This window comes from Geotrypetes seraphini, chromosome 1 (assembly GCF_902459505.1).
Source record: "Geotrypetes seraphini chromosome 1, aGeoSer1.1, whole genome shotgun sequence".
Taxonomy (NCBI): Eukaryota; Metazoa; Chordata; class Amphibia; order Gymnophiona; family Dermophiidae; genus Geotrypetes; species Geotrypetes seraphini.
This window is the reverse complement of record NC_047084.1, coordinates 375,410,527-375,433,436: the sequence shown is the minus strand read 5'-3', so window position 1 is coordinate 375,433,436 and position 22,910 is coordinate 375,410,527. Positions and strand designations below refer to the sequence as shown.

The 22,910-nt window shown below is 42.0% G+C and overlaps 1 protein-coding gene across 1 annotated transcript in view; it reads right to left on the bottom strand.

Moving 5' to 3' along the window:
* Nucleotides 1-21,208: 21,208 nt before the first annotated feature.
* PRAG1 (PEAK1 related, kinase-activating pseudokinase 1) overlaps nucleotides 21,209-22,910 on the bottom strand; it is a 106,395-nt gene continuing 104,693 nt past the window's right edge. Inside the window, exon 6 of the mRNA XM_033915548.1 lies at nucleotides 21,209-22,631. Within this exon, the coding sequence (XP_033771439.1) occupies nucleotides 21,594-22,631 (1,038 nt within the window). The 3' untranslated portion in view covers nucleotides 21,209-21,593. The remainder of the gene's footprint in view (nucleotides 22,632-22,910) is intronic.

Here is a 22,910-nt window from a genome sequence, read left to right as displayed (position 1 = left end):
TTTTTTTTTGATGAGCTTTCAAAGGCAACCCTTCTTCAGATCAGATCTGAAGAAGGATTACGTTTGAAAGCTCATAAAAATAAATCCATTGTTAGTCCAATGAAAAAGATATCGTCTTCTTTGTTTTGCTTTATTTTCATTACCTTTAAAAGTGGACTAACATGGCTACCCTACTACTTTAGGGGAAGACGGGGTTCCTTATGTTTTGATCAAAGATGGCTATGTTTTCCATAGCTGGAAAAAAAATGATGGAACTCCCTTCCTGGAGCTTTGAGAGTGTGCAGGGATCATATGACTTTTATGAAACTTTTAAAAACACAACTATTTGTAGATGCTTTTTTGTAAAACCTAGTGGGATTTGATTCTCCGTTTCCAATTTTAATGGTAGAGAAAGGTTGAGGAGGAATGATTTAAATTTGTGATAGTATTTTATCAAAATGTTACCACCAATTATACATTCTCTTGTATTTCTGTAACTACTTGTTATTTTGTCATTTGTTTTTATAATTATATATGTTTGATATGTACACTGCTTAGATTTAAGCAGTTTATAAATTAAATAAATACCCTCATACACTAAAGAGCATGTGCACCGAGTTGTATGAACAACTTGAGTACAAAAAGTTTGATATGTTGAAAGTAACAGTTTGTCCATTCAAACAGACTGTAGTACTTGAAAATGATCATTTCCTTTGTTGTCCTCAAGAGATGGAAAAGGCAAAGGGGGTTATGGACCGGACCAAATATCTGTGAAGTTTTTGCCATGTTTAAAGGGAAACAAAGGTGGTTCCTGACATGAACAAAAGCACATGCCGGAACTTCAAAAACTGGTGTTCTAACTTTATAGGCTGCTGGTGAATAAGTTAGTGCACAGATTACTCTGTTTGAAGGTTTCTTATGAGAGGGTAACAACAAATAAGTTCTTTCTACCCAGCGAGCTCTCTTATATGTCTTTCTCAACACTGCAGTCGGACAACCCCATTCTGTACATTTCTGAAAACGAACAAATGCTTGAGTCTCACTCTTTGAACTCTAAGAGCGTCAGGAGCAGCGCGGGCGACTCCCCAACCCCCAACTACGATCAGGGCAAGAGGGAGCCCAAGCCCTCTTGCCCCGGCAACTCCCCAGCTTTGATTATGAGTACTTGGACGATCAGGCTTTTTGATCGTCCAAGTACCCATTTAGGCCACTTTTTAGATGGGTTTTTTTTTTTTTTAATTATTATTATGAGCCCCTTTGTATCCAAGAAATAGTCCAAAAGGGTGATGAACCGGGACCCGACACAGTCCGTGTTTTGAAAAAAAACTTCTTCCTCAGGGGTCCTAAAAGTATATAAACCACATTCTGGGGTACCATATGGATTACAATTGGATAAAAAGGCTCAGAATGGCTTCTACTTCATTGCAATGAAGTAGAAACCATGCACAGCTTTTTCCCTCAATCTAGCATGCCCTTAATTCTTTCACTGTTGTCTATCACACCCATTATCCAGCGTGAATTGCAGTGTTTTTGTAATCATTGTAAAATAATGTATCTTTGATGTTTTGTTTTGTACAATAATGATGTTTCTTAGCATTTATTGAGTCTTGATGTATTTTCAGTTAAGCAGTGGAAAGGCTGAGGGGAACCATTGTTGGGTAGTGCTTAGGGCATCAGTTGGCCTTAATCCGGCCCTGCCCACACCGCTCCAGCACCACCAGAAAGGGCCACAGAGGTCTGCCTGGATATTCAGCAGCACTATTCGGGTAAGGATTTGGCTTTCTCAGTAGGAGTTGTCTGGGTAGAAGCTGCTCTTGCCCGGATAACTCTTTTAAACATTGACTCCAGAGGGATTTTTTTCCCCCTGCACGTGTGCTGCATGAAAGTTCACACACATCTGGGTTGTTCTCAGCCTGCGGTAAGAATTCCAGTAGCCAAAAGGTTGTCAAAGGCCTGGTAAAACAAAGGGAGATCCAGAGCTCCAATCAACACAGCCGATCTTTGCTGAGTGCTGAAGTTCACACACATCATACACACCCTGTCTTTCGCCTTGAGCCCATCCAGTTCGGGCAAGCACTGAACGTCATGTGTTAATGCATCACACAGAAAAGAAATGATGCACTTTGCACTTTTAAGGTTAACAGTGATGGTTTGACGGAAACACTATTGTTTCCATTTTTTTATGAGCACAGGTCATTTATTACACTGTGCTATAAAGATCAAACCTGTTCTCCTTGCATGCAGTGGGGGCTTTGAAAGGAATATACATGTACCTTTAACATATTTGCAAATTTGAGCACTAGCTGATAGATGGTAGTCCCATAAACAAAAGAATAAAATTGCATCTATCTAGTCTTTTGATCTGATTTTAGCAGGTAACTACATATCCCTCTTTTTCCCAGCATACCAGTACAAGCCACACTTTGCTTTATGAATCAGCTGTGCAATGTATATCTTGACTCATGGGCAAAGCATTTGAGATGAGAGGCATTTCCTTTTTCTTTTGTCACACCCTAACTAAACACGCACATAAAGGGACTCTGTCAGGGGAGTTCAACCATTCCTAAAAGAGAAAACTTATTACAGCCACCGTCCCACCCACTGGTTTAATAAACAGGTTCTTTGGGGAAATTGGAGCCAATAAACACTCGATGGTAGACCACAAACTGAAACTAAACTCAGATAAAACAAAATTACTTCTGCTCGAAAAGGCCAAAACTCCCACCATTACAGAACTGAAAATTAAAAACACCAAATACCCAATACAGCCTGAACTCAAACTCCTAGGAGTAACGATAGACAGATGCTGCACAATGCAGTCCCAAATCAATAAAACATCCCAGAAAGCTTTTTTAATTATGAGAAATCTACGTAAAATAAGAAAATTCTTCGACCTAGTACAATTCAGGCTAATTGTCCAATCCCTAGTCTTAGGTCTACTGGACTATTGCAATTCCCTCTATCTACCTTGTCCTGCCAACATGATAAAACAACTTCAGACTATACAAAACACTGCCCTCAGACTGATCTACTCCCTGAGAAAATATGATCATATTACAACTGCCTTCCTAGACTCTCACTGGCTACCTATGCAAGCACGAATTCAATTCAAATTCTACTGTCTATTATTCAAAGCATTAAACGGCTCCGCCCCCCCTATCTAAACAACCGCCTAAACCAGATCCTCACCTCAAGACAAAGAAGAACTCCGAACCCTTTTGCCTTTCCTCCACTCAAAGGCACACAGCGCAAAAAGATGTTTGATAACCTTCTGGGGACGCAAGCAGCAAAACTTAACCACTCCATCTCCAACCTGTTGACGGCAACGGGCGACTTCAAAACTTTTCGAAAAGAAATCAAAACCCTACTTTTCAAAAAATTTATCCAGATATCTTAATCCAACCCTTCCCCCTCCTCCTAGATAAATTCTCCCCCAAAACCTCCACTTAAATAATCTCTTCCTCCCCAAAACACCAACCAAGTATTCAGATCCCTGAAATGTTATGTAATCTTATTTGTACTCTAACTGTAATCTATTTGTTATATCACACAGTAACGTACAGTCAATTTAATATCCAATTTGCAAATTCTTCCAGAATTAATCCAGGTACCTCTCCTCCCTTGTAACCAAAAAAACCCAAAAAAAACCCAAAACTGTAACTTCACTGGAAATGTCCAGTTAGCTCTTTTGTAATCCGCCTTGAACTGCAAGGTATAGATGGAATAGAAGTCCCTAATGTAATGTAATGTAATGTAATGTAATCCCTGGTTTAGGAATGGGAAAGCAGTCTTTCGAGATCCATAGGCTTGTGAAACATGTACAGTTACCTCATAAATTGAAGAAAGCAAGCAAAACCCCATTATCATATTAGATTGATTGATTTACACTTTTTCCTCCGTATTTGCGGTTTAAGCGATCGTGGTTTTGATTATTCACAATTTTTAGCTGGCTCCTCCCCCCAAATTACATCAGCTTGCGTAGAGATGCACGCAGCGGAATGCATAGCTTCCATGAGATTGTCTAAGGAAAAGATCATGAGTGACTTGGAAGACTGTTCTAAAAATATGATAAGAGCATCTGATAATGCGTATGACACTGCTATCATATGGGAGGGGGGGGGGCGCAGTTTTTAAAAATCCCTTACCAGACTTATAAGCTACTACAGTCTTCTTTCTGAAGCTCTTTTGATCTCACCATGATGTTCACTCTCACCGCTGCAGTCATGAGCACACCAAACTAAATGTCTGAGGTATAAGTAGGGCAAACCTCATTCAAAATGCTGAGTAACGATGTTCTAATCATGTGCACTTAATGTGATATACCTGTGTGTGATTTGAACTGCGTTTGTATGAGAGAAATGCTCTTTTCTTCTCCTTGACGAGGTGTGATACCTCATCTGTGAACCATTGGAGTTTCCTTTTTCTTTGTTGTTTGGTTACCGATTTTATGTAGCGGATAGTTGCCTCATGAAGGATCGATTTCAAGGTTGTCCACATAGCTTCCACATTATCAGTTACTTCTTGAACCTGTAGCGTCTGGTAGACGAAATCTCCCATGCGTGCAAAGTCAGTGCCCCTGAATTGAGTACCCTTGTTTTTGTTTGTGATCTAGGGAAGCCTTTCTTAAGGTTAAACCATACCATGTTATGGTCACTGGTGGCTAGCGTCTCTCCCACCGAGACGTCCGAGACGCTTTCCCCATTCGTAAGTACCAGGTCCAGGATGGCCTGGGCCTTAGTGGGTTCTACTACCATTTGTTTGAGCCGTACTCCCTTCATGGACGTTAATATCCTCCTGCTATCACAAGTTGTCGCTGATAGCGTGTTCCAGTCTATATCAGGCATGTTGAAGTCTCCTAATAGAACAGCCTCCCCCCGTAAGGTGATATTCTCAATGTCTTCAATTAATTCTGCATCCTTTTCCTCCGATTGTCTCGGAGGTCTGTATACCACTCCAAGGTACAGGCATTTTTCTCCACATAAGTGGGAGGATATGTGGGGGTGTCCTAATTTATTCCTCAGTTAGAATTCACATTTTTGTGGATATCTTTTGTTTCATGAGTAATCAAGGAAAATATTTGTTGTTTACCTGCAATTACATTACTTTCTTTGCCAGAAATAAATAAAAAAGTGATTTGACATCAATATGTGAACATTTCTTAAGAAAGAACTGAGTATTTCATGGGGTGTCATAATTTTTTTCACCTGACTGGTTCAGGAAAACAGCAGTGGCAGAGTAGAGCAGAAGATTCTGGACTTGGTGTGCCGGCTGTGCACCCCCTTAGAGCGTGCACTTGGGGCAGACTGCCCCTCCCGCCCCACCCTTGGTATGCCACTGTCCAGAGTACAACACAACCATCTTCAACAAGAGGTAACCTATCTCCTACAGATTCAAGCAATAGAAGTATCTCGTCAATATCAAACGCTGGTATACACTCAAACCATTTCCTCATTCCAAAGGAGACCGGAGGCCAGCATCCTATCTTGGTCCTCATGGTGTTCAACATATATATATATGTACATAAGGAGAGATTCTGTATGATTTCCATGTTAACCATCATACCTCTTTTGGAGTGGACTTGCTGGATTTCATCATCTTCACATCCCAATCCATCCAGAACACAGGAAATATCTAAGATTCACTATAACCAGCAATCATTACCACTATTGAGTGCTGCCCTTTGACCTCTCATCAGCTCCCAGGGTCTTCACAAAGTTCAGTCATAGCAATGGCCCATTTTCGAAAACAAAGGATTTCAATTTACCCATATTTGGACAACTGGCTCATTTTGATTTCATCCCAAAGCCAAAACTCCTAAGCATTGCTTCAAATTGCCCAGCTTCTCACAGAACTGGGCTTTGTCATACACACTGAAAAATCCAACTTAAATCCATTACAAAGAATGGAGTTTACTGGATCAGTGTTGGACACTGTGAAAGCCACTGCTTATCTCCCAGACTGAAGGAATGAAGTGAATAATGGCTATGCTATCTGTATATATTGTTGTGTTTTAATATTTTTTATGCTATTTTTTTATGTTTTTTTACATATAATAATTTTTTTTGTAATCTGCTTAGGTATAAGCGGGATATACGTTTTTAAAAAAATAAATAAATATAGTGCAATTAAAAAGGTACAGAGAAGGGCAATGAAAATCATCAAAGGGATGGAACAACTTCCCTATGGGCCTAGAGGAGAAATATGACAGAGGAAATATTGAGTGGAATGGAACAGGTAGATGCGAGTCGTTAGTTTACTCTTTCCAAAAATACTAGGACTAGGGGACATGTTTTGAAACTACTAAGTGGTAGATTTAAAACGAACAAGAGAAAATATTTCTTCATGCTATTAAGATCCCCCTCCTTTCTCCAAAATGGAGGGAAAAGGCTACAGCAGATTGACCTAAGGGGAAAACAAAAATTGTTTATTTTGGTCTGCATCGACTAGAAAATTTGAACACATGGGCCTAGGACCTTCTTTGATAACTTTTTTGTTCAACTGTACTGTAGAGGCCATTAAACAGGGTGCATGGTGTGCAGTGTGAATCACTCAGGAATGTGCGTGGGAGGGGAAAGGAAGGAGAGACAGAACAGCAGTGACTACCTGGAAAACAAATGGCTAAGCATCTAGTATCACAAAGAGGGTATTGAAACACACACCAAATAGTGGACTAAAAGCAGCACCAAGGGTCTCATAGAATGGAATAACAGAGTGGCAAGGGGACTAAGGAAGAGATTAAATAGCATGGGGGAAAGAATGTAGCAGTGAAGAGCAAGAGGGGATGAAGCAGTGGCAGAGGTGATGACCATAAAAGAACGGTCAGACAGGTAAGAGATGAACCATGCTAGGATTGTGTTGGAAATGCAAAAAGGAAGAAAGATGAGATAGGAGAGGGTGATCAATTAAATCAAAGGCCGCAGAAAGGTCAAGAGAGATGGCAAGGGCCCAGGCCCTTATCCAAGTGGCAGTGAATCTCACTAAGCAAGCACACTAGCAAGGATGGCTTCTGTGCTACAATGAGAATGGAAACCAGATTGATGGGGAGGGAGAGCAAGGGATTTGTCTACAGCAGATAAAAGGTGGTTGAACACCACCTTCTCAAGGACTTTAGAAAGAAAATTAAGGTTGGAGACAGGACGATAATTACAGGGAAGGTTTTTTAAAAAAAAATTGATGGGGCAAACAACAGCCTTTTTCTATTGACTCAAGACTATGATTGATCATGGGTAAAGAGGAAGAGATGAGCTCAAGATAGGGAGACTTAAATCAGGATGAAAGAAGGGATCGAGGGAACATTTTGAAGTCCACATTTGAGTAATAAGTGCAGCAAGGGATGGTAGGGTCTGAAGCTGGAACTGGGACCAGGAAGTAGTGAGGGGCACTGTGAAACTAGAAGGAGAGGGGGAAAGGTTAGGGAGAGCTGTTCAAAGTTTGGATATTTTTGTTTTGACAAATTGAGCCAGTGAATCTGCTGATGATAGGAGTTAGTTTGTGGAAGGGTGTAAGGAAGCTGTCAAGGAATGGTAAATAAAGTTCTCGAGCTGGATTACAGGCCTGAAAAATGTTGCTTTGGCCTTATGTGCTGCAAAGACAAAGTAGGGAAGCTCTGGAGCGGGAGTTCTGGAGTTCCTCCATTGGCGTTCTGCTCTCCTGGCCTGCATCATGAATGTGGCATAAAATACTTGATCATTCTTTGCCATTTCTGTGACAAAGACTGTCCCTACATTTCAGCTACTGGAGTTGCAGTCAATCCCAAACTGTCTTCCTACATACAGGACAAAGACCGTAGAAGTCTGCTCAGTACTGGCCTTAGTTCTTCATAGCAGGGGTTGCCATCTAAGCACTACTCAACACATCAACACACATGCGCTCATTTAAGTACAGTACTCCCCCGATATTTGCGAGAGTTCCGTTCCAGGAACTCCCTGAATTTCGAAAAACTATGAATGCGGTTTAGGAGATGATCAAAGGCAGGAGAGGGCAGCTGGGGCGCCGGCGGGTGCTGAAAATCATTTGCGGTATTTTATGACCACCTCTTCCTGGTACTAAAGTCAGGCTACACCAATCAGGAGCTGCTTTGACACGCCAGATAGCATGTGAAAGCAGCTCCTGATTGGTATAACCACGACATTAGTACCAGAAAGAGGCGGTCGGAAAATACTTCAAATTACCGAGTCCGCGATTCGTGAACCGCAAATTTGTGGGGGTTTACTGTATTGGGGTTTATAAAATCCAATTTCTAATTGAGGATGCTCCATGTTCATCCCATGCCTTTTTGAATTCTGGGTATCGACCAGCCTTTCTGTGAAAATAAATTTCCTGACATTACTCCTAATATATGATGTAAGCACTTTATATCAGGAAATGAAAATGTCCCACATTACGAGGATCTAGAGGACACTTGCCAAATATCAGAGTGACCATACATTACAATGAATTACCTCCTCCCCAATTAATGAACAGGAAGAAAGAAAATGAATATGAACAAGTATAACCTCAAGTCTCTACTGATCTACCAAAAAGGCTTCCAAATGAAAAGGATATTTAACACCTTGATGTGTTATAAGCTAGAAAGAAACTTTCACCAATGGCTAATCTGATGTCTTTCTTTGAATCTTTCAATTTTAAGCAGCATTCTCTTATTGGTGTTTTTTGTTTTATGAGCTTCTGTATTTTGTGAACACTACATTTTTTTGCCTTCATTTTTGAAGCTACATTTTAGGAGAACCATATCAGTTTCCTTTTCCTCTTGCTTTCCTCTACTTCCCTTATATAAAGATTAGTTGTCTTTTTATAGCCGCTTTCAGTTTAGCTCACCGTCTTTCTGCTTCCCTTATTGCCTTCCACCCTGAGTTCTCCATTTTACTAAAGTCAGTGTGTTTGAACTCCAGAATTTTGAGTTTGGTGACTGGAATCCAGCGCATCATATAATGACCGTTGCCACTGAGGTGGGTGCCCACTCTGACGCTGGACACGCTTTCTCCATCCATGAGTACTAAATCCAGCATTGACCCTTCCCTAGTGGGTTCCATCATCATATGTCTGATCAACACCCCTTGTAAAGTATCCACCGTCTTTCTACTTCTTTCAGATAGGATATACTAAATCCACACATCCAGTGGATTTTAAAGACACCCTATTATCAAACCTCCTTTTTAGTTCCCAGATTTGTAATGTCATTGATCGGATCTCTGCCCAGTTTTTCCACTTGAGTTGGAGGTCTGTGTAGAGAATGACACAGGGACAAATTTTCCTTGTCCCCGAGGAATCTCTCTATTTCTTTCCCCATCAGTACCCAATTCCTGCAAGCTCTGTCCTCATCTGCCCAAGCCTCAAATGCTTTAAAATCATAAGTAGCAACATTTTAGAGCTCAGATTGTGATGTCATAATGCCTCATTCCACTTTAAAATCATGTGTTCATAGCTTGTGCAGTTAAGGCAGAGCTTGCAGGAATGGAACAGGACAGAACTTGTGGGGATGAGACAGGGATATTGAAATCTCGCGGGGATGGGGGACATTCTCTAGAGTAGATTACACCAGTGTGGATGATTATGTTTATTAGCAAATTCAATATACTGCTTATTAAAGTGCTTTCACTTTAAAAAAATAAAGAAAAATAATGCTATTTCTATAATAGAAAAGCCTAAAGAAAGAGACACAATCATCTTAAACTCTCATAACATTCAATTACTTGCATTATGCAGAATCACTGAAGCCACCCCCCAACATGTCCATTCAACTTCCAAAAGCCTAAATACAAATGTTTTAGCAATACTTTAAACTTTATAAAATTAGCTTCACCTTGAATCTCTTTAGGCAATTCATTCCACCAATATGGTGCAAAATAAATAAAAAAAAAGTCCTCTTACAAGTTTGGTGAGGCTTGCGCATTCTATGGTCCTGTGAAGACCTTAGATCTCTACTTGGAATATATGAAAGCATCCTATTTTGACTGCTGAATCTTTTGTATTTGCTGATAGAGTATGCTTCTGATTTTCAGTTCACCCTCTGCTGTTGTTACTCTCTCCAGTATCGCTGCCCTCCAAGTTCTTCCCACCCATGTGATCCCTGGAGGTGAGCTCCTCATTGGACCTTGCTGCTGTTTAAGTTTGGCAAGGAGCAAATTGGTGTTCCTTGGGCAAGTTCCTTGGGGGTGATCTCCTGGGCGAGTCACTTTGATCGATATTAGGCATTTTTCTACTCTGAAAATTTTAACTGCTCACAGGCTCTTTGGTTTTTTTTATTTCTGTTTTTTCACTAATGGCACTGGAAACTCCCTTACCTTTTCCAGTAAGGATTACAGACCGCCGTTGTGTTTTTTTACCAAAACAATATTTGCCCTCCACATCTCATTCAGGACTGTTCTCGCTCAGACTCGATTCTGTGTTATGACTTTTCTATTCAAGTAGGAATTCTTAACTGTTGAACCATTCAATCTAAGTCCATGCATTTCTATGATCATTTTATCAATAAACTCAGCTTTTTCCTCAGATTAACTGAAACATGGTTAAAAGATGGAGACAAACTTAATCTCTCTCAAGGTATTCCTTCTGGCTTCCATTTTATCCACAAGGCTCAGGCCTCTCGTAGAGGCGGATGCCTGGCTTTTCTTTTCCCAACATCTTTCAAAGCGAATAAAGTTCCTTGTTCCTTTTCTTATCTAGAATACCTGCTAATAAAGGGTTTTAGTCCCCTCTCCTTTCATGTGCTTTTGATTTATCATGCCCTTTCACTTACATATATCACCTAAACGAAATCTTCACCGAACACTTTTTTTTTCTTGTTTCGTTTTCCCAATAGGCCATCCTCTGAAATCCTAATCAATCTGTATTTTGTAATTCGGGACCTTTCATCTAATATGTCCCCTTTGAAAATTCCTAACAAACTACAGTGGTGCCTCACACAACGAACTTAATCCGTTCCAGGAGCAAGTTTGTTATGTGAAACGTTCGTTGTGTGAAACGCGTTTTCCCATAAGAATACATTTAAAACAAAATAATTCGTTCTGCAGCCCTGTTTTCCCATAAGAATACATGTAAAAGAAAATAATTCGTTCTGCAGCCCTACATTTCCCTCCCTCCACCTCACCTTATATGCAGAGTCTGCCAGCCCTCTCCCTCACCCAGCCGCACGCTTCCAAACCTGTCTGGCTCTTACGTCGGGTTGAGAACCTTTGCTCTAGGAGAAGCGATCCTTGTTAAAGAGCCCCGAACCTGCTACCAAAGGTTAAACCGGAGGCGGAAGGGTTAAACAATTCTCATTTTAGCTCTTGAGCCTGACTAACATCGGCTGTTCCCTGCAGAGACGGTACAGAGGGTTTTACTTTATCGAGCGGGGAGGGACGGGGGAGAGGTGGGGCCGCCCAGGTAGAGAGAGAGAGACCAGCATCAAGACGCATTTACCGTGGCCTGGGACGCCAGTTCCCACCGGAGGCCCAAAAGTTTTCTGTTTGGTGAAGGCGGCCGGGGACGGGAGAGATGTGCGGAGCTGGAGGTGCGGGGCGGCTACTGCTGCTGCTGTGCGGACTCTTCCAGGCCTGGCAGCGGATAGGTAAGCGCAGAACCGGGCGCAAGTCCTTGCGGGCCACCTCTGGGGGAGAGGGTTTGCGGAGTGGGCCTCGAGACTTGGGCGGGGGAGGGGGGGGCTTGTTTTGTGCTCTCTTTCTCAGGCGGGTAAATGCACCTTTGTGCTCTTCAGGTTGGGGAGGGGGAAGGACTGAGGGCGAGTTGGGTGGAAGGAGGGAACTGAAGACAAGACTTTTTTCCGGCTTGTCTGTTCGCCTGGGAAAAGGCTTCCAGGAGCGCACAGTTTCGGCTTAATCCCGCGCCATGTGCGTGTAAAGGGTGGGAGGGAGGGGAATGTCCTGTCCTGTCCCCAGGCGGCGGGGGGGGGGGGGGGGGGGGAAGGTTTAAAAATATGCGGTGGCGGCGGGGGGAGGTTTAAAATATGTAGCGCCACTGAACGATGCAGCTCGGGCGACTTCGTTGTGTGAAACGAAGTCCGTTGTACGAATCAAGACAAGAAGTTCGTTGTGCGCAGCGTTCGCTGTGCGAGGCGTCCGTTATGCGAGGCACCACTGTATATATTGTAATTTTTGCTGCATTTTTTTTTTTTTTGTAATTCGCGACCTTTTCCTAACAGGTCCTCTCGGAAATTTCTTAGCAAATTGTATATTTTATCTTTTCGCTTTCTTAAAATTTCTGTACTCTGTACTCTGTATTTTCCTCTGACTATCTGCATATTGTAACTCACTGAATGTCCAGCTCTCTTGAATGTAAACCGCCTAGAAGTCGCAAGATTGTGGCGGTATAGAAGAATAAAGTTATTATTATTATTATTAACAATCCTTCAATATGGGATTCCTTAATCTCTCTGCTAGCTGAAGCTGCACTTCACTTCCCAGATCTGTTGATAATGGGGTAATCCATATGAATGTTGAAGTCCCCAAACAGTGGTTTGCCATTTTCTTTTCAGTCCTTTCCCAAGATGTTGCTCTTCCCACACATACTGCAGGTCACATTTTAGATTTAGTCGTTACTCCTTGTACTGAAGAGATGCAGAGTGAGGATCTGATAAGGAGAAGAAAAACTCCATTGGAATATCACACCTACTGGCATTCAGACTTGGGAAAAGGTAAATTAGGTTTCAGCAGGTTATTTCATTGTCCTCTTTTATTTTTTTTAAATTCAGTACTCTGCTTTTCAGCAGTCAGTTTAGGCAAAAATGTTGCCTTAAGAGTCTCTGTTAGGGTTTTTATATAAAAAGTGTTTTAGTCTAGACTAGTATTTTAGGTTGCATTTCAGAGCATAAGATAAGATCAGATTAGGGCACAGATAGCAATTGAAGAAAGTCACCCCTGGCCTGATCTCTGATTTATAGGCCCTTGAACCAATTAGAAGGCTAAAAACGTAATTAGCTAATCTCTATTAGCTAGTAATTAGCTCTTAAGAAATAGAGCTCCTTTTAGAAAGGTGCGCTAGGGTTTTTAGCACACGCACAAAATTACTGAGCGCTATAGCGCGTGGTAGCCAAAAATCTACCACCTCCTAAAAAGGAGGTGGTAGTGGCTACCGCGCTTGGGAATGTAACGCCTGCTATTGCGCGCGTTAAGGCCCTAGCGCACCTTTGTAAAAGGAGCCCATAGTCTAGGAAAGCCTTGGACGGTAACCTACCAACTACAAAACTTTTGAAAACATTTCAAGAGCAGCTAATTTAAGGATATTGAATTTTCCGGTTACTCATTTTCTGTCTCCTAAAGAGTTTTTCAAGTTATATCTGAAAAATGTGCTACAGTTACAGATGGATGAGAAGGAAATTTCTAATGTGTATTATTTACCATCTGGTGCTAGAGAAGTAAGATAAGAGGGAGGTGTAGATATGATTAACACTCCGGCTATCTTAGATCTAACTATAGGAACCTATATTAAAGAGATCTACCTTGTTGGTTACAATGATATCTCTGGAAAAGAAAAGGATAATTATGAAAGCATATTTTGCTAAAAAGTCTATTTTGTTTTATGGTCAAATGGTTTCTATTTTCCCAGATGTCTCCAGACAAACTCAGATTAGACGTAAGGCCTTCCTCCAGCTAAAGCCTAAGGTGATAGCTGGAGGAAGAACCTTTTTCTTAAAGTTTCCCTGTAAATGTCTGGTAACGTGGGAAACAAAATCGTATGTCTTTTTGGAACCATTACACTTGGAAGCTTTTCTTTCTGATAAAACTGTACTTCAAAGTTAACATAAGCTGAGTGATTAAGATAATCTTTGCTCTGTGTGTTAAAATGGGTTTATGTATAAATTCTCCTGTAATGCTTGTGAACCAGTCAGTTTCCCTTTGATGTGGGCTTGATATTTTGTTTTAATTTCATATTATCTTTTTGTGATGAGCTTGATATTTTTTGTTTTTTTTCTTGTGATTTCTAAATATTGTATAATATGTATAAAAATAAAACTACAAAAAAAATTAAACAGTACCATAACATAGATCTAGCAATCTTAGGGGAGCTTGGTGTACATATTCCAACTCCCGTAGCAACTTAAATAAATAACCAATATTAAGATGCAGGCAGCAGTACAGCAGCAAGATGGGGGCTCTTCAGTCTTTTGTACTGTGTCACATGTTTATCTCCCGGTTGATGAGAGGTCTTATATGTGTGCTTGATGCAGAGAGATCCTAGCACTCGGGGAATGGGTCTGATCTCTTGAGGCTAGAGTAGCATACTTGGAGGAGCAGAGGGAGACAGAGAGGTACAGAGAGGAGAGAAGTCCCACCTCCAGTCTGGCAGCCTCTGTGCTGCCTTGGAGGAGGAAGGTCTTCTTAAAGGACAGCATCACCCTGGTGAAGTAAGAGGCAATCCTGTAGCCAGAGCCTGCCCTCCACAGGATACAATATCCTCTCGCACTGAGGATGTGTCTCCAGGGGCTTCTTCCCAGGAGGGAAGGGTTAGGATGCCATTATAGAGGGAAGTTCATTATTCATGTAGATAACTGGGTGGCTGGTGGACATGAGGATCGCTTGGTCATTTGCCTGCCTGATAAGATTTTAGACAGTCTGTTGTCTTGGTACATGTGGGTACTGATGACCTAGGGAAATATGGTAGGGAGGTTCTGGAAGCCAAATTTAGGCTTTTAGGAAGGAACTTAAAATTTAGAATCTCCAGGGTAGTATTTTCAGAAGTGCTCCCTGTTCCACGCGCAGGCCCCTAGGGACAGGCAGAGCTCAATGAGGTGATGGGGTAGGGAGGAGGGTTTAAGATTTGTTAGGAACTGGGTGACATACAGGGGGAGTGGGATTCTATTCTGCAAAGATGAACTCCACCTTTACCAGGGCGGAATCAGTCTGCTGGTGTTAACATTTAAAAGGAGAAAGAGCAGCTTTTAAACTAGAAACTGGGGGTGCCTACCCTTCCCCCAACCTGGACTTGTTACAGGCCTCCACAAGGCCTGCTGTAAGACATGGGGGTCTAGAGGTAGGCCGAGACAGGAGCGATCCCTCCTGCCTCCTGTACTGGTCAACTGCAACGACTTTGAAACACCCCCCACCCCCACCGTGTACTTTTGAAATCCCTGATGGTCCAGCGGTGGGCCGCAGCAGGAGCAGTCTTCCTGCACTCCTGACCCATGCTGAGCCGCTAGCTGAAAGGCTGGGCATCGAAGGGGCAGATGATATATGATGTGAGCAAGTGCAAAGTTATGCATGTTGGAAAGAGGAACCTGAACTATAGCTATGTGATGCTGGGTTCTATTTTAGGAGTCAGTGCCCAGGAAAAGAATCTAGATTCATTGTTGAGGATACATTGAAACCCTCAGCTCAATGTACAGCAGTGGCTAAGAAAGCAAATAGAATATTAGGAATTATAGGGAAAGGAATGGAAAACAAAGATGAAAATGTTATAATGCCCTTATATTGCTCTTTGTTATGGCTGCAACTTGAATATTGTGTGCAGTTCTGGTTGCTGTATCTCAAAAAAGATATAGCGGAAATAGAAAAGGTTCAGAGAAGGGCGAGAAAAATGACAAAAGGTTTCCTTATGAGGAAAGGCTAAAACAGCTAGTTGTTTTATCATTGTTGCAGGGCAGGGGAGATATTGGATGCTGCAGTAAGAAACAAAGAAAGGTAACGGCAGAAAAGGGCTACAGCCCATCAAGTCTGCCCACTCTACTGACCCACCCCATTAAGTCTGAGTGCTGCTCGACCCACGTAGGGATCCCACTGGATGTCCCATTTATTCTTAAAGTCGAGCACGCTTGTGGCCTTGATTACCTGCACCGGAAGTTTGTTCCAGTGATCTACCACTCTTTCTGTGAAGAAATACTTCCTGGTGTCACCACTAAATTTGCCCCCTTGTGACTGAGGGTCCCTTGGGAAAGAATATATCGTTTTCCACCTCGACACGACCTGTGACGTACTTAAAAGTCAAGTCAAGGAGACCTAGGACTCCCGGACCATGCTTGCCTTAGGTTTCTCATGACCATGAATGATTTCTGTATTGTTTTGTTGATTTATGGTTGCATAGTGCAGCATCTGTCTATCATCATTCCCAGAAGTTTTAGAGTGGGTTGAATGGGGTATGTGATTGAGTTTATTACTAGGTTTGTTATGGTTGGGGTTTTATTTTTTTTTGAGAAGTATGAATTTTGTTTTGTCTGGGTTCAGTTTTGGTTTGTGGTCTTTCATCCATGTTGCCACTGTTTCTAGAGTTCTGTGTAGTGTGTCTGTCATGGTGGGCATTGGCTGATCAAAAGGAAGGAGAATGGCGATTTCATCTGCATCGCTATAGGAGGTTAAGCTTATTTTGTCTAGGCAGCTGCCGAGAGATGCAATGTAGAGATTGAAGAGTGTTGGGGATAATGGCGATCCTTGGGGTTGGACCATGGTTCTGATTTTTCTTTGTTTGTCTTTACTCTGTAGGTCCTGGATTGTAGGAATCCTTGAAACCATGTGTGTACTTTGCCTGTGATTCCTATTGTATCTAGTATTTGTAGCAGGATGTCATGGTTTACCAGGTCAAATGCTGCGGTGAGATCTAGTTGAATAGTCAGCATTTTTTTTGCCTGTGTTGTCTATCTGTGTCCAGAAGAGAGCCTAGTAGTGGCTCAGTGCTGAAGTTGGTTCTGAATCCAGACTGTATAGGGTGGAGCAAATTGTGGTTTTCTAGGTAGTTGGTGAGGAGTTTAGCTACGAGGCCTTCCATTAGCTTGACATATAGTGTAATTGAGGCTATGGGTCTGTAGTTGGATGGTTGATCTGTTGCTCCTTTTGGGTCTTTTAAGATCAGGGTGACGATGATTTCGGAAAGATCTTGTGGGAAAAGGCCATCTGTGAGCATGGTTTGTATCCATTGCATGAGGAGAATGTGAAATTTTAGGCTGGAGGTTTTTAATAGGTATGGAGGGCATTGGTTGAGGTCGCAAGCTGCGTGGCTGTATTTTTTATAGAGTTTGTTAAGGTCAGCCCATTGTATTGGGAAGAAGTGGGACCAGGTTCTATCTGCTGCAGCTGATTCTTTTTCTGTGGGAGGCATTGTGATCTCTTCTAGGTGGGTTGGGGTTCCTGCAAAGTTTGTCCTGGCAGTTGTAATTTTATTTTTTAAAGTATTCAGTTAAAAGGGTGGCTGAAGGGGGAGGATTGCCGTTTTTGGCTAGGTAGGGTTTGGTGTCTGTGAGTTCTTTTAGTAATTGGAATAGTTTTTTTGTGTCTTGGCCTTCTATGCCTATTTGGTTTGTGTAGTATGTCTTTCTTTTTTCTTTTAGTTTGTATTGTTGGTTTAGTTTTATCCATGCTGCTCTTGTGTGTTCTTGGTTACTTTTTCTCCATTTTCTTTCTAGTCATCTGCATTGTCTTTTGAGTAGGAGTAGTTCGAAACACTTGTCTGATTGTCTACTGATTCTGGTTTTTGTTTGTATTGGGGCTAGCTCGTCTAGGGTAGTTGTACTTGTATGTCTAAAAAATGGGAAGTTTTACTAATAGATGATTTTAACATGCTGGATGTTAATTGGGGTATCTCTTCTAGAAGTAGGGAGATCCTGGATTCTGTTGTGAACCACCTAGAACTACTGGCAGGGCGGTATACAAGAAATAAATTATTATCATTATTATATTGCACCATTGTGAGATGAAGTCTTTGGGGTCCCATTCTTGGATTGTAGCATCTGTTTTATTCCAGAATTTCCAGAGAAGGTAAGGAATAAAAGGTTAGCTTTCATAAACTACAAAAGATTGCTGAAAGAGGAAGACAAGACATTTTTTAGATATACTTTATCAGTGATAGGAAGAAGTGCAAAAGTGGCATTGTGAGACTCAAAAGTGAAGGGGAGGAATATGTAGAAGCTAATAAAGAAAAGGCTTAATTGCTTAACAAATATTTCTGTTCCGTGTTTATGGCTGAAGCGCTGGAGTAGGTCTGCAGAAGACAAATGTGAATAGGGATGGAGGAGTGGTAGACCTTGATCTATTTTCAGAGGATTGTGTGTGTGAAGAACTAGCTAAATTAAAAGTAGACAAAGTGATGAGGCCAGTTGGTGTACATCAGTGGGTGATGAAGGAACTTAGGGAAGTTCTGGTGGCTCCACTGACTGATCTTTTCAATGCTTCTCTAAGTCAGGAGTGGTACTGGAGGACCGGAGAAGGACGGATGTGGTCCCTCTCCACAAAAGTGGAAGTAAGGAAGAACTAGGGTATTACAGGCCAGTATGTCTGACTTCTGGAGTAAGCAAATTAATGGAAACGCTTTTAAAACAGAATGGTGAAGTTTCTGGAATCCTGTGGATTACAGGACCAGAGAGGCAACATGGATTCACTAGAGGTAGGTCTTGTCAGACAAATCTGATCAATTTCTTTGACTGGGTGACCAGAGAATTGGGTAGAGTGTGCTAGATGTGGTGTATTTAGATTTTAGCAAAGCTTTTGACAGTGTTCCATGGAGATGTCTAATAAATGAACTGACAGGCCCCAAAGTGACAGGTGTCAGCCCTAGCATTGCTAGCAATCAGCAGTTTTGGTTGCCCTAACCAATGTCAGCAAAGGCCTATGGGAAATTATATCAATCTGACTCTGGAATGTTGATGCAGAATTCTGTGCTCCTGCACAGAATTCACATACATTAATCATCCAGCCAGATTGGATTGTTTATCAAGAAGATAGGCTGCTTTAATAGGACAAAGAAGCCAGAGACTAATCCCATCTATCATGCCTGCAAGTATCACAACCTCCTTATCAATTAAACTAACCATTGTTTCAAACAGTTTACAAACTCTAAACAGAAAGATACTGGGAAATACAATAGTTTCTATATTCAGAATAAGATTCCAAGCTATAAAAGCCTCCTCTCTGCAACACACATGGATCTATCTCTTTCTCTATCTAACTCTCTATCTCGGGAACCCAAAGCTTAGATCATCACCCCATCACCCTTTTTCTCTCTTTCTGCCTCTCCCTAGAACTTCACACTTCTTTCTGGACTCTATAAGGCAGGTAAACTGCTTTGCTCTCTCATTAATTGTAATTTCTGTAAGCCTATTTCTATAATATAATCTTTATGCCATCACCTCTGGCTGTGTTTCTTATTTGATTCTACTCCTGGTGAATCTTTGGTGAAGGTATTGAACTCGGGACCTGGCGTTTTGTAAGGGCGCATAATATAACCCCTACAAACCTAACATTGTGGGGGCCACTACAATCCTTACAACAGGCTGGGTCAAGAACTGGTTGAGTGGAAGACGACAGAGGGTAGTGGTTAATGGAGATCGCTCTGAGGAAAGGAATGTTACCAGTGGTATGTCTCAAGATTCTGTTCTTGGGCATGTTCTTTTTAAAATTTTTATGTGATATTGCTGAAGGACTGTCAGGTAAGATTTGCCTCTTTGTGGATGATACCAAAATCTGCAATAGAGTAGACACCCCAGGTGGTGTGAATAACATGAAGAAAGACCTTCAAAACTTGAAGAATGGTCTGAAATTTGGCCACTAAAATTTAATGTTAAGAAATGCAAGGTCATGCATTTGGGCTGCAAAAACCCAATGGAACGATACAGTTTAGGGGGTGCATGACGGAAGAGCGAGACTTGGGTGTGATTGTATGTGATGATCTTAAGGTGGCCAAACAGGTTGAAAAGGTGATGGCGAAAGCTAGAAGAAGGCTAGAGTGCATAGGAAGAAGTATGGTCAGTAGGAAAAAGGAAGTATTGATGCCTCCGTATAAGACTCTGGTGAGACCTCATTTAGAATATTGTGTGCAATTCTGGAGACCATACTTCAAAAAGATATAAAAGATGATATCGGTCCAGAGAAAGGCTACTAAAATGGTGCGTGGTCTTCGTCATAAGGCATATGGGGACAGACTTAAAGATCTCAATCTGTACCCTTTGGAGGAAAGGCAGGAAAGGGGAGATATGATAGAGATGTTTAAATACCTATATAGCGGTAATGCGCATGAGTCGAGTCTCTTTCATTTGAAAGGAAGCTCTGTAATGAGAGGGCATAGGATGAAGTTAAAAGGTAATCTAAGAAAATACATTTTTTTTTTTTTTTTTTACAGAAAGGGTGGTAGAGGCATAGAACAGTCTCCTGGAAGAAGTGGTGGAGACAGAGACTGTTGGAATTCAAGAAGGTGTGGGATGGCAGGTGGGATCTCTTAAGAGAGAGGATGGGCAGACTAGATGGGCCATTTGGCCATCATGTTTCTATGTAAGTAGGAGGTGGAGTCTGTATGGGAAGTTTTGTTTAAGATGTGGAGATGCTTATAAATGGGAGAGGGAAGGGTGTAATTTCAGTGTGAGAGGTTTGAGTATACGGGAGTCCACATGTGTGCCTAAACAAGGTAAGGGGTGGTGCGAGATGTGTACGTTTGTGTTTATGTAGTGGACATTTGTGTGTAGGTCTGAGGTTAAGTGTATTTTTGGGAAATGGGTGTATAATAAGTGTGAGGCAGAGCTTCATCTACTTGAGTTGCTTGGAGATGGTGGGGGTGGGGTGCGGGGAAGAGATGCTTTTGGAATCCCACAGGTGTCAGCATTCTACAGCTTCCAATAGGCCCGGTTCTCTTAAAACACTGATCTGATAATTCTGGCCCTTGAACTCAACTAAAATATTCAGTGGATAAGGAAATGCCCTTCAGATGCACATCAATCCCTTTTGTGTAATTCTTTACATTCTGTTTATTGGAAAAGTGTTAAGAAGCTCTACTAAACATCTTATTGTGGTAACAGATTTTGCATTATTTGCTGGGTGTCCTTCCTCGCTGTCCCTTGAACTCACATGCAGACCCAGTAGATGATGCAGAGAAATTTTGATGCACGCCAACCCTTAAAAAATATTTTCTAAAGTTTGGATAGGTTCCTAGAGGATAAAGGAATTGAGGGGTACATATAGGAGTAGAGGTAGGTCATAGGGATAGTCAGGGACCACTGCTCAGGCAATAGGCCTGATGGGCCGCCGCGGGAGCGGACTGCTGGGCGAGATGGACCTCTGGTCTGCCTCAGCGGAGGCAACTTCTTATGTTCTTCTTAACACCCACATTGAATTTTTAAGAAATGGCGAGCTATACACCTTTTCAATAAACACATGCAGTTAACCTGCTATTCCTTTCTGGCAAGGGAATACAGCTCAGGATTTTTTAGTCCTGTAGACCTGCAAGCCTGGCATCCTACAGGCTGGCCCGAGGAAGCCAATGTGCTGCCTTATGAAACCGTCTACCTTCAGAATGACCAGACTTTGGTATAAGACAGAGATGCAAAAACCAACATGTCACTCTTTATTGTTTAGCAGTACCCGACTGGCATAAAATTTGTAGCATATCTGCTATATTACCTCTGAAATTTCAGAGGACTTTTTGTTTCCATTAAACAAAACAAACAAACAAAAAAAACATTTGGCAAAACAGAAAAATCCTTGAAGGCTAGACATCTACAATTTACAATATTGTTCACATTTAAGAGTGCTCACAGTGATTGCAACAGATGGCTGCAGAGTTTAGTCCTCTTTAACACAAAAGCGGGTTGGTTTTGGTCAGAACATTTGAGAATTGTAGTAGTCTAGATTTTCTGGAAATAGAAGTTAGTGGCACTATAGTATTCCTGGTTACTGCAGACCTCATTTAAGGCCTGCAGTGGCAGATCACAGTAACTGGAGATGTCGGAGTGTATGGTATAGAAAGCATGGATATGCAGAAGCTAAGTACTGACAGCACAGCCAGTCTTCCAGCTCAATGCCCCGCCCGGGGTCTAAGGCCCGCTCAGCAAACTTCATCATCATCAGTGCCCGTTTCATGTCAATCCAGTTCTGCAAGGCAACGTGAAGCGCATCTTCGTGACAAAAGGGCTGACTGGCCAAGTCTTTCCTGGGACCCCAGAGCAGGCACTGCAGGATCTTTTTTGCCTCGGTGATGCGGATGCGTTTGATTGGGTCTGCCTCCAGCAGCAGGCGGGCGAGCCGTTCGAGGCCCTGGGAGTAGATGGAGAGGTTGGGTAGTGGTGGGAGATCTTCCTGACTGTACTCCTGCTCCCTAAGGAAAGTCCTCTCCTCAAAAGGGTTAGACTGGTGAAGGAGTTCATAGATGAGGATACCTGTTTGAAATTCATCAAATTTTTTGTACTGAGAGGCGGATACGATCTCCGGAGCCAGCCGGGCCTGATCCTTTTTCAGCTTGGAGTCCACGGCACCAGACCTCTGTTTTGCTTTGGAAAAATTACTGATAATGAGCCGTGGCAAGTGCTTGTCATCCTTGGGCTTACCACAGCCGGGAGAGGGCTTGCAATGAACAAGCAGCAGGTTTTCAAGACAGAGATCCCGGTGGATGATACCATGTTCCTTCAAGTGCTCTAGGCCATTGCACAGCTGCAGCAGCAAAAGACACACTCGCCGTTCATATATTTCCGGCAGGGCGCTATGGCCAGACACAGAATCCTTTACATAGTCTGCTGCTGTCTGGTGTGGCACCTCTCTGGTGATGACCACGACACACTCGTGTTCGCTGGTGGGGAGTGAAGGAGAGGTGCTGCTCGTAGCTGAAGTGCTTTTTAATATATCAGTTGACTGGATCATACTGGAGGGCACGGATGCCAAGAAATGCCCACAGTCCTGCTGGATGTTAAAGTGGATTGGCAAGGAGAGGCTGCAGTAGGAAGCAGTTTTAGATTCTTGTGCTTTGCAAATCTGTTTAATAAATTATGAAAAAAAAAAAAAGGATTAATAAACCACGGCAAGAAATATATAGTACACTTAAAAGACCGTTTTACATAAGACATTCAGATTGGAATTGAGGTGTCCAAGTCAGGATGTGCTCGTTCTGGCAGTAGTGTATAAAAGGTTCCACTAAACGCAGAGCCTTTTGTAAAACACCAGTAGGGACACAAAGAAGTGCTTTGTGTGTTTATTGGCAGGTCCAGCTTAAGGAGTCAGTTTAAAAATATACATGTAGAAAATAAATCTATA